The sequence below is a fragment of the Rhipicephalus microplus genome, chromosome 2 (assembly GCF_043290135.1).
Source record: "Rhipicephalus microplus isolate Deutch F79 chromosome 2, USDA_Rmic, whole genome shotgun sequence".
NCBI lineage: Eukaryota > Metazoa > Arthropoda > Arachnida > Ixodida > Ixodidae > Rhipicephalus > Rhipicephalus microplus.
This window is the reverse complement of record NC_134701.1, coordinates 129,259,543-129,272,318: the sequence shown is the minus strand read 5'-3', so window position 1 is coordinate 129,272,318 and position 12,776 is coordinate 129,259,543. Positions and strand designations below refer to the sequence as shown.

The 12,776-nt window shown below is 43.8% G+C and overlaps 1 protein-coding gene across 1 annotated transcript in view; it reads right to left on the bottom strand.

Moving 5' to 3' along the window:
* The window catches only part of Prp6 (pre-mRNA processing factor 6), a 73,484-nt gene extending 64,471 nt beyond the window's left edge, over window positions 1-9,013 (bottom strand). Inside the window, exons 1-7 of the mRNA XM_037421989.2 lie at window positions 8,878-9,013; window positions 8,697-8,756; window positions 8,180-8,276; window positions 7,112-7,230; window positions 5,119-5,197; window positions 3,909-4,003; window positions 1,679-1,760 (exon numbers count right to left, since the gene is read on the bottom strand). Of these exons, the coding sequence (XP_037277886.1) occupies window positions 1,679-1,760; window positions 3,909-4,003; window positions 5,119-5,197; window positions 7,112-7,230; window positions 8,180-8,276; window positions 8,697-8,756; window positions 8,878-8,978 (633 nt within the window). The 5' untranslated portion in view covers window positions 8,979-9,013. The remainder of the gene's footprint in view (window positions 1-1,678; window positions 1,761-3,908; window positions 4,004-5,118; window positions 5,198-7,111; window positions 7,231-8,179; window positions 8,277-8,696; window positions 8,757-8,877) is intronic.
* Between the last annotated feature and the right edge of the window lie 3,763 nt (window positions 9,014-12,776).

Genomic DNA, 12,776 nt, shown 5'->3' with positions numbered 1-12,776 from the left:
GGGAATGAACACAAGTTCATATTTTGCACTCGCGAATATTTGGACAACATTTGATTCAATCAAAGCTTTTTTTGTTTCTTTTGGCCGGAAGTGACAGTCGTGGTAAGATGCCGGGTTGACGTAAAATTGCACCGTATAACTAAGGTTTTTAATACATTACTTCTACGAGGATTTTGCTGGGACCAAAGCGACTCTTTGTAGAACGTGCGTCGTCGCGAAACCGGGAGGCGTATAATCGAAGTTCCGCTGTACGTCATTTCCCGTCCAGTTGTTGTCCTATACAGTCCAAACCCGCAATAACGAAATCGCCAAAGAAACCGAAAAATTTCATTTTCGCGAGAATTTCGTTGCCGCTAGTATGAGACATAAAAACAGTGATACGGCCAGCAGAACGAAAATTTAATGCCAGAAGTCGGTCAACTTACTTTGCCGACCCTTGCCATGCAACAACTTCAAAGCTCTGCCTTCGCACTGGAAAAAGTGGTCCATTGCTACGTCGTCGTCATGTGCGCCGAAAGAGCGAAGGGTGTCCTGCACATCCAAAACAACCCGTGGGTTGTTTCGGATGCGCTAGCCCGTCGTTCCTGCCCGCAGTTTCGCTGTCGGTGGAGTGAGGGCTAAAGACGACTCCGATGACGTGTCGCGCTCGTAGTAACCTGATCGCGCATCCGCCTACTGCTCCTAACTAAAGCGTAATTATATTTTAAGTGATAATCGAGCCGTGAACAGGTCACGAAGTAGCAATTTTCGAGAGCCATGTCCTCGCGACGCACAAGTAGTAGACGACAATCTCCCGGAGCGAGCATCGGGCCAATGGCGAGGCGAGCTGAGGCAACATGGCGGCCACAGCCAATCAAGGGCCTCGAAACGACCTTAAGACATTTGCTTTTTGTGCGCTTGTTTTTAAAGGGAGGAGCCAGCTGAGGCGGGAAAGTTAAACACGGAGAAACGCTCTTTTCGATGAGCCCAAGAAGCCGGCTCACGGCCCCGCCATCGCGAAGCCATAATTTTTTGAAAATCGCTGTTTTCTCGCGACTTCCAGAAAAAGTTTCGCTACCTAAGTGGGTGAAATGAATTTTCCGAAGCACTTCTGCGTGGTTTTCAGTGTAGATATTTTGGAATCAGATAGAAAAAGGGTTCCAGAAACTGAAAACTTGATTTTCAAAAAATCGATTTTTTGCCATTTTTCGTGATCCCAAAGCCCCGTCCTCCCTTAAGTAAACAAAAATGGCGGTACCCACGCTAGCGCGGCAAAAGCAGGCGTTTACAAATTTTGACTGCGCATAACACGCGTACGGGCATATTTTCGACAGTTAATCTTTGGCGGGAGGGTAAATTAAGGCACGCACCGTGGTATAAAATTCGTTAACGCGGGATCACTGTCCAAAAACATTTCGTTGCCGCGAGATACGCAATACATGGGCTTCTATGAACATTCGCCGGGGATCCGGAAATATTGCGTTGCCGCGGGGATTTTGTACTCGCGGAGTTTCGCTATTGCAGGTTTCGACAGTATTGCATTCACTTGAACTTCTTTTCCAATTTATTTTCCCCTTGCAGAGCCCGCAACACAAATATACAGAAACACAACTGCCAAGCCGTCTTTGTCCTTTTGATCACCAACAACCTCTTCCTGATGACTAGACTGCAAGAAATTATTAACAAAATAGCCACCCACCTGCTGACGAGGATCAATCGTTGTCACAGCCTCCGAACTAATGCCTGCCTTGGACAGGATGGAGTCTGGCATGGGTGTGAACCTATAAGAATTGAAAGGCCACACAGCCAGCACAAATAAGTAACTGCACGCATCACAACGTGCATCCATGAGGCCACATCAAAGCCACATACTCATCAACTTTCTGTCACGTCATAGTGCCACACTGCAGAACAAGAAACTATTGTTGAAGTTTATTTAGAAGTTGTCAATGTTACTGTCATTGGCAGTAGCCTATTATTTGATGTCCCCAGCAGTACAAAAGCCTTCTCCAATGAACTCAAATCTCCCTGTCCGACACAAACTGATTCTATTTTATGCCAGCAAATTTTTTCATTTCATCAACCACCTAGTTTTCTGTTGCCTCAGCTACATTTCCCACCATTTGGTGCCCATTCTGTTGCTCTGAACAACCTCCGATTATTTCTTCTACACAATACGTGAACCATGTCCAGATAAATATTTTTGGGTCACCCGCCTGTTCTTTGATCCTCTGTCCTGTTGGGCCATCTTTTAATGTTATGAATACTGCCATGCTTGCTTCTACTTCTATTTTTCATAGGGCCGGATTAGCCATATGCGTGACCATTGTCTTGCGTGTGCCATGCTGAAATGTCAAACATTACAGACTGCTTTATTGTTCTGATTAGGCTTGTGTGAATAGCGAGTTTTAGGTCCAAAACAAGTTCGAAGCGAATAGTGATTTTGGTCGAATAACTTTGAGTTGAATTCGAAGGGTGCATATGACATATCATAAAAAAAAATTCCATATTCGTCATGACCTAACTATCCTGCACAATAGTTCTTAAAATTGAAATACGGCCTCGCCTTTTAATTTTCCGTAGGCAATGGCTCAGATCAGTGCCACTGGAAACTACTCATGAAACACCACAAAGCTTATGGCCTCGAAAAAAATGCATTCACCGAGAGCCTGGTTTCGATTATGATCGCCGAGAACACCGAAAGTAAAAAAAAGGAAGTAAAAAAGCAGCAAGTCGGCATGCCCGAACACGTCTTGCTATTGTACACAGCCGGCTGAACAACGTGTGAAAAAGTGCAAACTGTTTCTGTTCAAAACTTTGCAAGGATAACTAGGACTCAGCACGAATTTCAGTGCTCAAGAAACTGGTAAAATGGAATGAATTCTCCAAGTGATAAAAGCTGTGGTGGCAGCACCTTACTAGGGCGAAGCGAGTGCGAGTCAACGCGCGGAGACGTGGTTTCCGGGCTGCTCTGTTGTTTTCGCTCTCGCTTCACTTCTCCAGTGTGATTGCTCCGAGACCAATTTTTTTTCATGGTGACTTCGCAAAGTGATTTGCCGGCTGCATAGGCGGCTATGCAATCGAATTTCAGGTAATTGTGCCGCCTTCGCTCCCTTCGGGGCCAAGTGTGAATGCGCCTTAAGCAACAGCAGCATGAGCAAAGATACAGCGGCACGATTTTATTCGTATCAGGCGGCCTTGCTGAGACAGCAAAGGCAGAATAGCTTTAAAAAAAAAAACATCGTGGACTTTTTTTTTAGTGAGAACTAGTTGACCCTTTGGTCATCTTCAATATCAGCTTTAACTTGTTTTGGTTAATTCGAATTCAGGATGATACGAATATTTTGTGTGCTCCCTATGAATTCGTATCGTTGAGATTCTACTGTATCGCCAAAAGTGATCGCTAGCCAGACGTAAAAGCCTACATTATCATGTATTGTAGTGGCTTTGAATATAAACGTTATGGCACTGCAGATGCTGAGACACCATTTAGGGCTGATGGGACGTGCTTAAAATGTACCACGCAAGGTGGCATTGTTTTTCTAAAATTTCTAGGGGACTGTGACAATGCCTCCCAGCGAAGACACTACTGGTCCCAATGAACACATGAAGCAATTGCAGCTGAGGGCTCAAAATGAATGAAAGTGAGCGGTCAGTTACAGAATAAGAGGTAAATAAAAGGACAACGTATATTTCATGCAGCACCTACATAATGTAAAAACTTTTTCTTCATGTAAGAGTTACCCCACACAATGATCACATGCCTAACATTTGCATTATTTTTTGAAAATAAAGTACAAATAATTATGTGTATAAATATGGCAATTACTAAACGGCAGTTCTGTGTATGCTTTCCTTATCATAACTGTCTATTGGCTTAATTAGCTTGCAGCAAAACACAACATCAAGAGAATTAAGAGAGCACTTGCTTTTCAGGCCGAGGGTTTCGCTGTCGCTTGTTGCGGGCATCACCAACTTCAGGGATGGTTTTCCAGTCATCTACGGTGACTTGTGCCAAGTCTCTCTGCATCACAGAAAAACAGACACGCGAAGGAGAGTAAGTAACGCCCAGCAGTAATTCGCATTATCAAAGAAGGCGTGAAGAAGATAGGAGGCACTTGTCTCATCACATAACTGGCACGTGTATTGTGCAATTATCGGAACGCAGAGGCTATTAGGATTCCGTTTGTGCACAAGACTGGGCATTTATTTTCCTTCCAGAGTGTATTCGGCTAACGCTACAAGTGAGCCAGGCTGGAATTTCGTCCGAGGAGACTACGTGTACGTGAAAAATCACAGCACCAGCGGCAAGTAGTGCCCATGCACAGTTGAGTCTACGTGTGGCACTCGTTTGCTGAATGTGAAAACTGCGGATGAGCTTGTCCGCCACTATGTGGATCAAGTTCGTAAGCGGAGCATGGATGACACCCCAGCAGCCGAAGACATGTGGCCTTCAACAACAGGTTACCCGGGGCCGGAACAACTAGAAACAATGGTGCCTGCTGAATGTTGCAAGCTGCAAAATGAAGCTTTTATCTTGAATATTGGTCTACAGTTGAGAAAGAGGCACCTTCAAACTTTTCTCAGATTACACATGATGCTATGAGAAGGGAATTTGCGCCGGACTTCACAGTCCATCAGAACACATACAAACCTTATATGAGCCAATGGCTCTAGCAAATATTTGTAAACCAAACAAATGCAGAACATGGAAAGGCTTGTTTTGATTTAAAGGATGTGCTACACCAACTACGTAACTTTATGTCCGATACTGGTATTATGAGGCAGCAGGTGATTTGAATGTATGCAGCGACTGTGCACCCAGTTATGTGAAAAGCAGTATTGAATGAAAACCAAGGGCAACTTCAGTTAGAGCAGTCACACGATAGTGGAAGTTAAGGAATATGAAACGCCCTTAGCTATTGAAGAGGTGCTTTCAACAATTCCTTTCATTAGAGCAATGAGTAGTTCTATGATAGAAAAGATAGTGTACCAAACAAGATCTGATGTAATGTGCTTACCGCAGCCTTCACAGAGTACAAACGTCCCTGTACATTATCACTAACAACACACATACAAAAATATACTTGCATAAGTGAGAGCAAAACGGAATGCACAATGCCAGCAGGCATAGCTAACCTTTAGGTCAGAGAACTGCTGCTGGATCTTGGGTCTTTCTTGACGATAGCGCTCCAGTTCCCGTCTCAATTTCATCTCCCTGTGAGGCAGAGAAAAAGGACATCGTACGCAAACCATCAATGCTCACAAGTACAAGGTGCTGTAGAGTGATCTCAATCTCTGCCAAACTGCTTGCAAGCGCTGGTGGCACATGCACCTTCTTGCTAACTTTTGCCCTAAGCTCTTAAACTCCTCTTAAATTCTCATACAGTTGAACCTCTTTCTAAGACATGCACTGAGGAGCAATTGTTGTCTTTTACATGAGGTGTCTCTTATAGGCAGGGTACCATATGTGAATTTTTTTTTTTAAACCCCTATTTCAATATAGGCCGGATAGTGTTTCTTATGCTCATTTGCCTATTACATCAGTGTCTTTTATAAAGGGGTGCAAATGTATAAACATTCCAAGGCAGGAGCCTTGGAATGTATATACATTTGCATATGTATATAGTATGCTAATGCTAATGTATATGTATAATGTATGCTAATGTATATGTATACATATACATTAGCTATTACATTCTAACATTTCAAGTGTGTGCTGTCGAATACAGAACAAATGCAGTGTGTGTTGTAGGTATGTAACAAAAGGCTCAGTGTCCAGCACAAGGTTGCTTTGTACCTCACGCATTCTCATTTAGAGATTTCATATTTATACTGAGAAACAAACAGAAAATACAATAGAATGGTCAATTTTTTAAGAAAAACAAGACTGCTGAAGCATGACAGTGACAACTAAATAAATCAGCAAATCTAGTCGTACAAGAACCTGAACCAGCGAAATGTAACTAAAATGTCTATATCTCATGTCTCATACAGAATATGCAAAGTGTTAATTAAGTTTGACCTGGAAAAAACACATTCTGAGATACAATCACTTTCACACAGCATTTAAAAGTGCAGTAACAGTCATGTTGCTTCAGTTGCAAAAACCAAACATGCAATGTAACTGCTGTTTCTGCCATGTCTTTTTACGTCTGCACTCATTTCACAATTCTGACTAGACTGCCATTTTCGATTGCGAAAAGTGGCCAAATCAAATTCTTTCTTTTTTTTTTAACACTCACACACCACAGTACAAAGGAGAGTCTATAAAGCGCAGGAGTTGACATCAGCATGTTTAATTGTGGTCAATGAAAGATACCATTGATTCCAGGTCTCTAGTAGCAATACGACTGCTGCTTTGTCATAATGTGGACAGAACAATGGCCTACACAAAAAGGCACATGAGATAACGCACTGCGGTGCATCATTTAATGTGGATCCCTGTGTGTCCATTACTTTAACTCTACCAAAATGAAGAGGATGTTGTACAAATGAACTCGGATAGCTTTACTCACTGATCTGACTAAAAAGCTTGTCTATATGTAAAGGAAGTTGATTGATTTGTGGGGTTTAACGTCCCAAAACCACCATATGATTATGAGAGACGCCGTAGTGGAGGGCTCCGGAAATTTCGACCACCTGGGGTTCTTCAACGTGCACCCAAACCTGAGCACACGGGCGTAAAGGAAGTTGATTGCACTTCTATTACCATTTCCATGATTATTACATGAGTATCTTATATTAAGGAATATTCATAAAACTGAAAACAGAGCTCAAATTTATCAACTTTCTGGTATTAACTGGTATTTTGCGTGTCAAAGCCACGAAATATTTATGAGGCACGCTGTGGTGGAGAGCTCTAGAAATTTCGCCATCTTGGGGTTCTTTAACTTGCACCTAAATCTGGCTACGTGGGTCTCTAGCTATTTCCCTTCGACATGCAACCACCACAGCCAAGTTTGAACCTCAGACTTTTTGTGTCGAGATTCGGGTGCTGCAGCCACTCTACCACTGTGGCGGCTGATGTGTGAACCTTTCGAAAACTTTAGGAAGGTTCACACGAATACATAGTCTGCGACTGATGGGAAGGTCCATCTGTCCGAATGAGCTTGCGACATAGGCAACTGACCTGTATTCCTTGCGCTTCTCATCCATCCGGCGGTCGATGGCCTCGTAAATGGCATCTGCCTCTTCATCATCTTTGTCATACGGGTCCTTGCTGAACAGGCTACCACCGTAGCCTGCAAACTGAAATTAGCAGTTTCTCATAAAACAGTGCACTCCTTGTCAAAAGCTCTGACAATTAACAAAAGCTGTTACGCCCCTGACTGCCATATACATAAACCAGTACAGAACATGATTTACATAAAGAAATTTGCAGCTGTTCAAGTGTCATGATCAACAAGGCTATAGTATTTGACTGAAATTTATTATCATGAATCTAGCAAATAGCATCAATTACAAGAACCTCAGACTGTGCACCCAGTGTTTTGTGCATCTCTCAGACTACAGTGTAACCTTAACAAACTGATAATTCCTTTAAAGCACGTTTCTAAGTTCAGGTGTGCCGAGTTTCAACTAATTTTTTTTAAAATTGCAACCCAGTCAATACTACTTATATTATGAACTAGTGCTGTTGGGGCCCCAGAGTCATGCTCAATTTGATGTTGCATAGCATAGAGTTCTTTTGGTTAAAGTAGGTACACATTTAAAAAATTTTCCAAGCATTCAGACAACCAGGAAGGGCACCAATGCCACTAGAAAAGGTTCAGCTGTTCATTATAACAATAGCAGCTTAGTATTGTGCACAGGAGGATTTGGGTCAATTTCATGTCAGGATCTTCTCTCAAGCCATTACCAACGAGGACCAAATCCCTTGACACATGTGCTCTGCCAGGGCCTGTGTCCACGGCCCCTCCAATTTTCGAGCGCACAGTCGAACGTTCAAATCACGCGCATTGGAGAAGCGCCGATGGTGGGAACGAATCTCCCATTTAATCCGCACAACTCAGGCTGAATTACGCGACCAGATTTATGAAGTGCGCGCAAAATACCACATGTCACAAGCAAGTGATGATACCGAAGCCGAGAAGATCTGCCACCACCCTGAACAAGTTTTCACTTGGAGCATAGACGCCTACTCTAACAAAGGCGCGCGAGTCGCAGCTTGCAGATAGACGAAAGACGGATCACTCACCTCGTCGTAGTTAGAGTCGTTAAGATCCTCATCGTCGTCCTCTTCCTCTTCCTTCTGGTTCTTTTTCCGTTTGGTGGGTGGTGCGTGGCGATCGTCACTGCGTATGCAAACGATCTCAGGCTCGTTACACAGAAACAGCGCAAGGCCATGATCACGCTCTGCACGACATTATGCTGACCGCTTCGCTTTATCCTGATGATTGGTGAGATAATAAGCGAATAAATGACACAAGCATTGAGTGCGAGCACCTCCGAAAACAACGTAAACAGTGAGCAACTCAACCGGTATGTGGTCGCACAAGCGCTACAGTCGATGCACATGACGCTTTCTTCATTACACTGTAGTTTATTGAAATATATTGTAACATCATGAAAACACAAGTTACATGGGTGACTGATGAGTATTACAGGAGGAGGTCCCGATGTAAATAAACACTGTCAGGGGGACCTTCTCCGATTACATGGACGAGGAACACCCAATCATTATGAACGCTGGAAGCAGCCCTGTTGACACTTACGGAACGTCACTTGCATCCCGAGCAGGACCGATATCGGAACGTGTGGTGAAGCCAGTGGCACTGAAACGAAAGGAATGAAACAAGTGTTTAGCAAGTCGCGCGGACGGGCAGGATCGGATGACTCGCACGTCCAAATATCAGAGGACTGCGGCCCAATTTCTAAACAGTAAGAAGTACTCACCCTCTTCCGACACCGGCAACATATCCCAAGGGTGCCGGAACACCGAGAAAATGTTTTCGTCGCTTCGCGACAAGCGCTGTGGGAGCTGCCATAGCCGCCATATTAGACGCTGGATGGATGGATGGATAAATTGATATGACTGTACCCTTTAGATCGGGCGGCTAACGCTACCTAGCCGTAGTACTTAGTGAACCAAAAACTATATTTATCTTTTTTTTTCTTTAAATAGTGAAGTGGAGGACTAGTACTTTGCAGTGAAGGATTTAATTTTTATTCGTGTCTTGATTGTAGCCACCAATCAGATAACCTCCTTCTTTAAAGTCTATTTTGCCCTCCCTGTCTCTAAACCTCAGCGCTTTAACCTCCTTCTGTAAAGACTATTTTGCCCCCCCCCCCTTTCTCTAAACAACAGCGCTTTGAGTAACTTTGCGCCATCATCCTAAACTAAATGGTGAAGCCCTTTACAGAATATTATCAAGTGTTCGGCAGTTTCCTCCTCCTCTCGACACGCACTGCGTACCGTGTCTACCTCTTCATATTTGACCCGATAAGTATTGGTTCGCATACTCTCATCCTAGCCTCAAACAGTACTGAACTACCCCGAGTATTATAGATCATTTTCTTGGCAATTTCCTGCTTAAAAGTCCGATAGCCAACTTCTTAATCATGCCAATTCTCCACATGTCGGTCTGCGTTTCCTTCACCTTCTTCTGAACCGATAGTTCTTTTTAGTTTTGCCTCTAGCTGCTCTTTTCTAATTAAGTATTTACCCGTCAATTTTCTGGTTTGCTTCCTCCATTTCGCATCGACGCATTCCTCAAGTACAAGTGGCTGAAAACATTCCTAGCCCAGTGCTACTCCCCCATTTTTCTCAATCGCTTCTCAAATTTTATCTTGCTGCTAGCTTCCTAGCTGCCCTCGAATGATGTCCACCCTATATCGTCTTGTACTCCCTGATTTGGTGTATTCCCGTGATCTCCTAAAGCAAGCCTACCTATTCCACGTTGCTTACTTTCTAATCTTGCTTGAGATTCTGATCTCATGCATCAGACTGTTTCGCCGAACGTCAGACCAGGAACCATGACCCCTTTCCAAATTCCTCTCACAAAATCGTAGTCCTATATTCCATTGTGCCCTATTTTTCATCACCGCTACATTCCTGTTATCTTAAATCATTGCGTATATTTCGCGTTCCCTTGGGTACTCAGTCCCATTGCATATCTATGCGCCCAGATATTTGTAGTTACCTGTTATCTCTATAGCGATCTCTTGTATCCTAAGCTCACTACCTTCATTATCATTAAAAATCATCACTGCTGATTTTTCTGATTTTTCTTTCCGGAATCTGAAATCTAGCATATCTCCCTCGTTAGCGCAGATGCACATCAATTAATCTCTGCAAATCTTCCTTGTTGTCGGGCGTTAGCACTATATCATTTGCGTAATGCTGGTAGTGCCTGTTCAATGAGTTTTCCTCGTATTTTGGCCTCTAATCTTGGTAGTTACATCATGAATAACAAGGGTGACAGAGGATCGACACCCCTGCCTAAGCCCCCGTTTTATCTTCGTGGGCTTGAATACCTGTTTTTCCCATTTTATAACTACCTTGAATTACTCTTATAGATGTCATTTAAAAGATAGTGAGTCCATCCTCCACACCTATAGTGTGTCCCCACAAGTCCTCTTGAACCACGCTATCGTATACGCTTCCTTGGTATCTAAAAATGCTAGCCACAGGGGCCTGTGTCCCCCCCCCCCCCCTTTTTTTTTTTTTGCTATTTCGATCCACTGCGTCAGTGAGAACAGATTGTTTTCCAACCTCCTTTGTTTTCGAAACCCATTCTACAGTTCCCCCAGCACCTCCTCATCCTCTATCCATGCCTGCAGTCTTTTTAGTCTGCATCGCCAACCTGTAGACCAATGATGTCACTATTATAGGACGGTAGTTGTTTATGTCAGCTTTGTCCCCCTTTCCTTTATAGATCATGCTCGTCCTGCTAAATTTCCATCCATCGGGGGCTTCATTATCGATTATTGTTTTGCTCGTTGCCTCTCTCGAACTCTGATTAGACTTGGGACCCAATGCCTTTATCAGCACAATTGGGATACCATCAGGGCCTGTTTTCGTGTATTACTAGGAACCCTCTTCTCAGCCTCTTCCCACTCTCGTGAAAATGGAGCCACTGCGCCACTTGATCTAGCCTTGTCTATTGAGGCACATATAAGGCACTTCTTTGTTGAAATATTTCTGTCTCCCTTGTTCTTATATATTCAATATAGCTTTGTCCCCTTCTAGCCTAACACCTTGAGCTGTAGTTATGAACCTCTCCTATAGGCTTGTCTCATTTCTTGGGCATCTTGGATGGTTCCAACATTTTTCAGCTGCCTTTCTATCCTTTTTATGTACGTCTGCTCGCCACTGAGCCCCATTTCTTCTAATCTTGTCATTGATCTGAAAGAATGCTTCCCTTCTACAGCTGGAAAGCTCTCCCATTTTCTTTCAACATCATATGTCGGTTCACCCCGCTGCTTAGCATGACTGTGTTCCATAGAGGCTTCTCCTGACGTTTTGCTATGGCTCTCTTAACTTATTAGAATAGGGCAGTGCTATGAATGATACAGGGGCTTTAACGACTACGAAGCGGCCGCGCCGCTTCGCGGCAGATTCTCCGGCGAGGGACAGCAGCGGTGGCTCTGTAGTATTTACTTTGTACTTAACTTGAAGTTTATGCCCCGATTGAAAAAAAAAAAGTCCATATTTGTTCTCAGAGTGCCTAAGGTCCCTAGATGAAACTTGTTTAAAAGTGCATCAATGCGCGCGCACCCGTGAGCGGAGGCGAACGAGTGCATCGAGCCAGATATGTCAAGAGCGTCTGATTTGGAGCAGATTCTCCGGCGAGTGACAGCAGCGGTGGCTCTGTAGTATTTACTTTGTACTTAACTTGAAGTTTATGCCCCGATTGAAAAAAAAAAAAAGTCCATATTTGTTCTCAGAGTGCCTAAGGTCCCTAGATGAAACTTGTTTAAAAGTGCATCAATGCGCGCGCACCCGTGAGCGGAGGCGAACGAGTGCATCGAGCCAGATATGTCAAGAGCGTCTGATTTGGAGCAGATTCTCCGGCGAGTGACAGCAGCGGTGGCTCTGTAGTATTTACTTTGTACTTAACTTGAAGTTTATGCCCCGATTGAAAAAAAATGTCTATATTTGTTCTCAGAGTGCCTAAGGTCAAGAGATGAAACTTGTTTAAAAGTGCATCAATGCGCGCGCACCCGTGAGCGGAGGCGAACGAGTGCATCGAGCCAGATATGTCAAGAGCGTCTGATTTGGAGCAGATTCTCCGGCGAGTGACAGCAGTGGTGGCTCTGTAGTATTTACTTTGTACTTAACTTGAAGTTTATGCCCCGATTGAAAAAAAGTCTATATTTGTTCTCAGAGTGCCTAAGGTCAAGAGATGAAACTTGTTTAAAAGTGCATCAATGCGCGCGCACCCGTGAGCGGAGGCGAACGAGTGCATCGAGCCAGATATGTCAAGAGCGTCTGATTTGGAGCAGATTCTCCGGCGAGGGACAGCAGCGGTGGCTCTGTATTATTTACTTTGTACTTGACTTGAAGTTTATGCCCCGATTGAAAAAAAAGTCCATATTTGTTCTCAGAGTGCCTAAGGTCCCTAGATGAAACTTGTTTAAAAGTGCATCAATGCGCGCGCACCCGTGAGCGGAGGCGAACGAGTGCATCGAGCCAGATATGTCAAGAGCGTCTGATTTGGAGCAGATTCTCCGGCGAGTGACAGCAGCGGTGGCTCTGTAGTATTTACTTTGTACTTAACTTGAAGTTTATGCCCCGATTGAAAAAAAAAGTCTATATTTGTTCTCAGAGTGCCTAAGGTCAAGAGATGAAA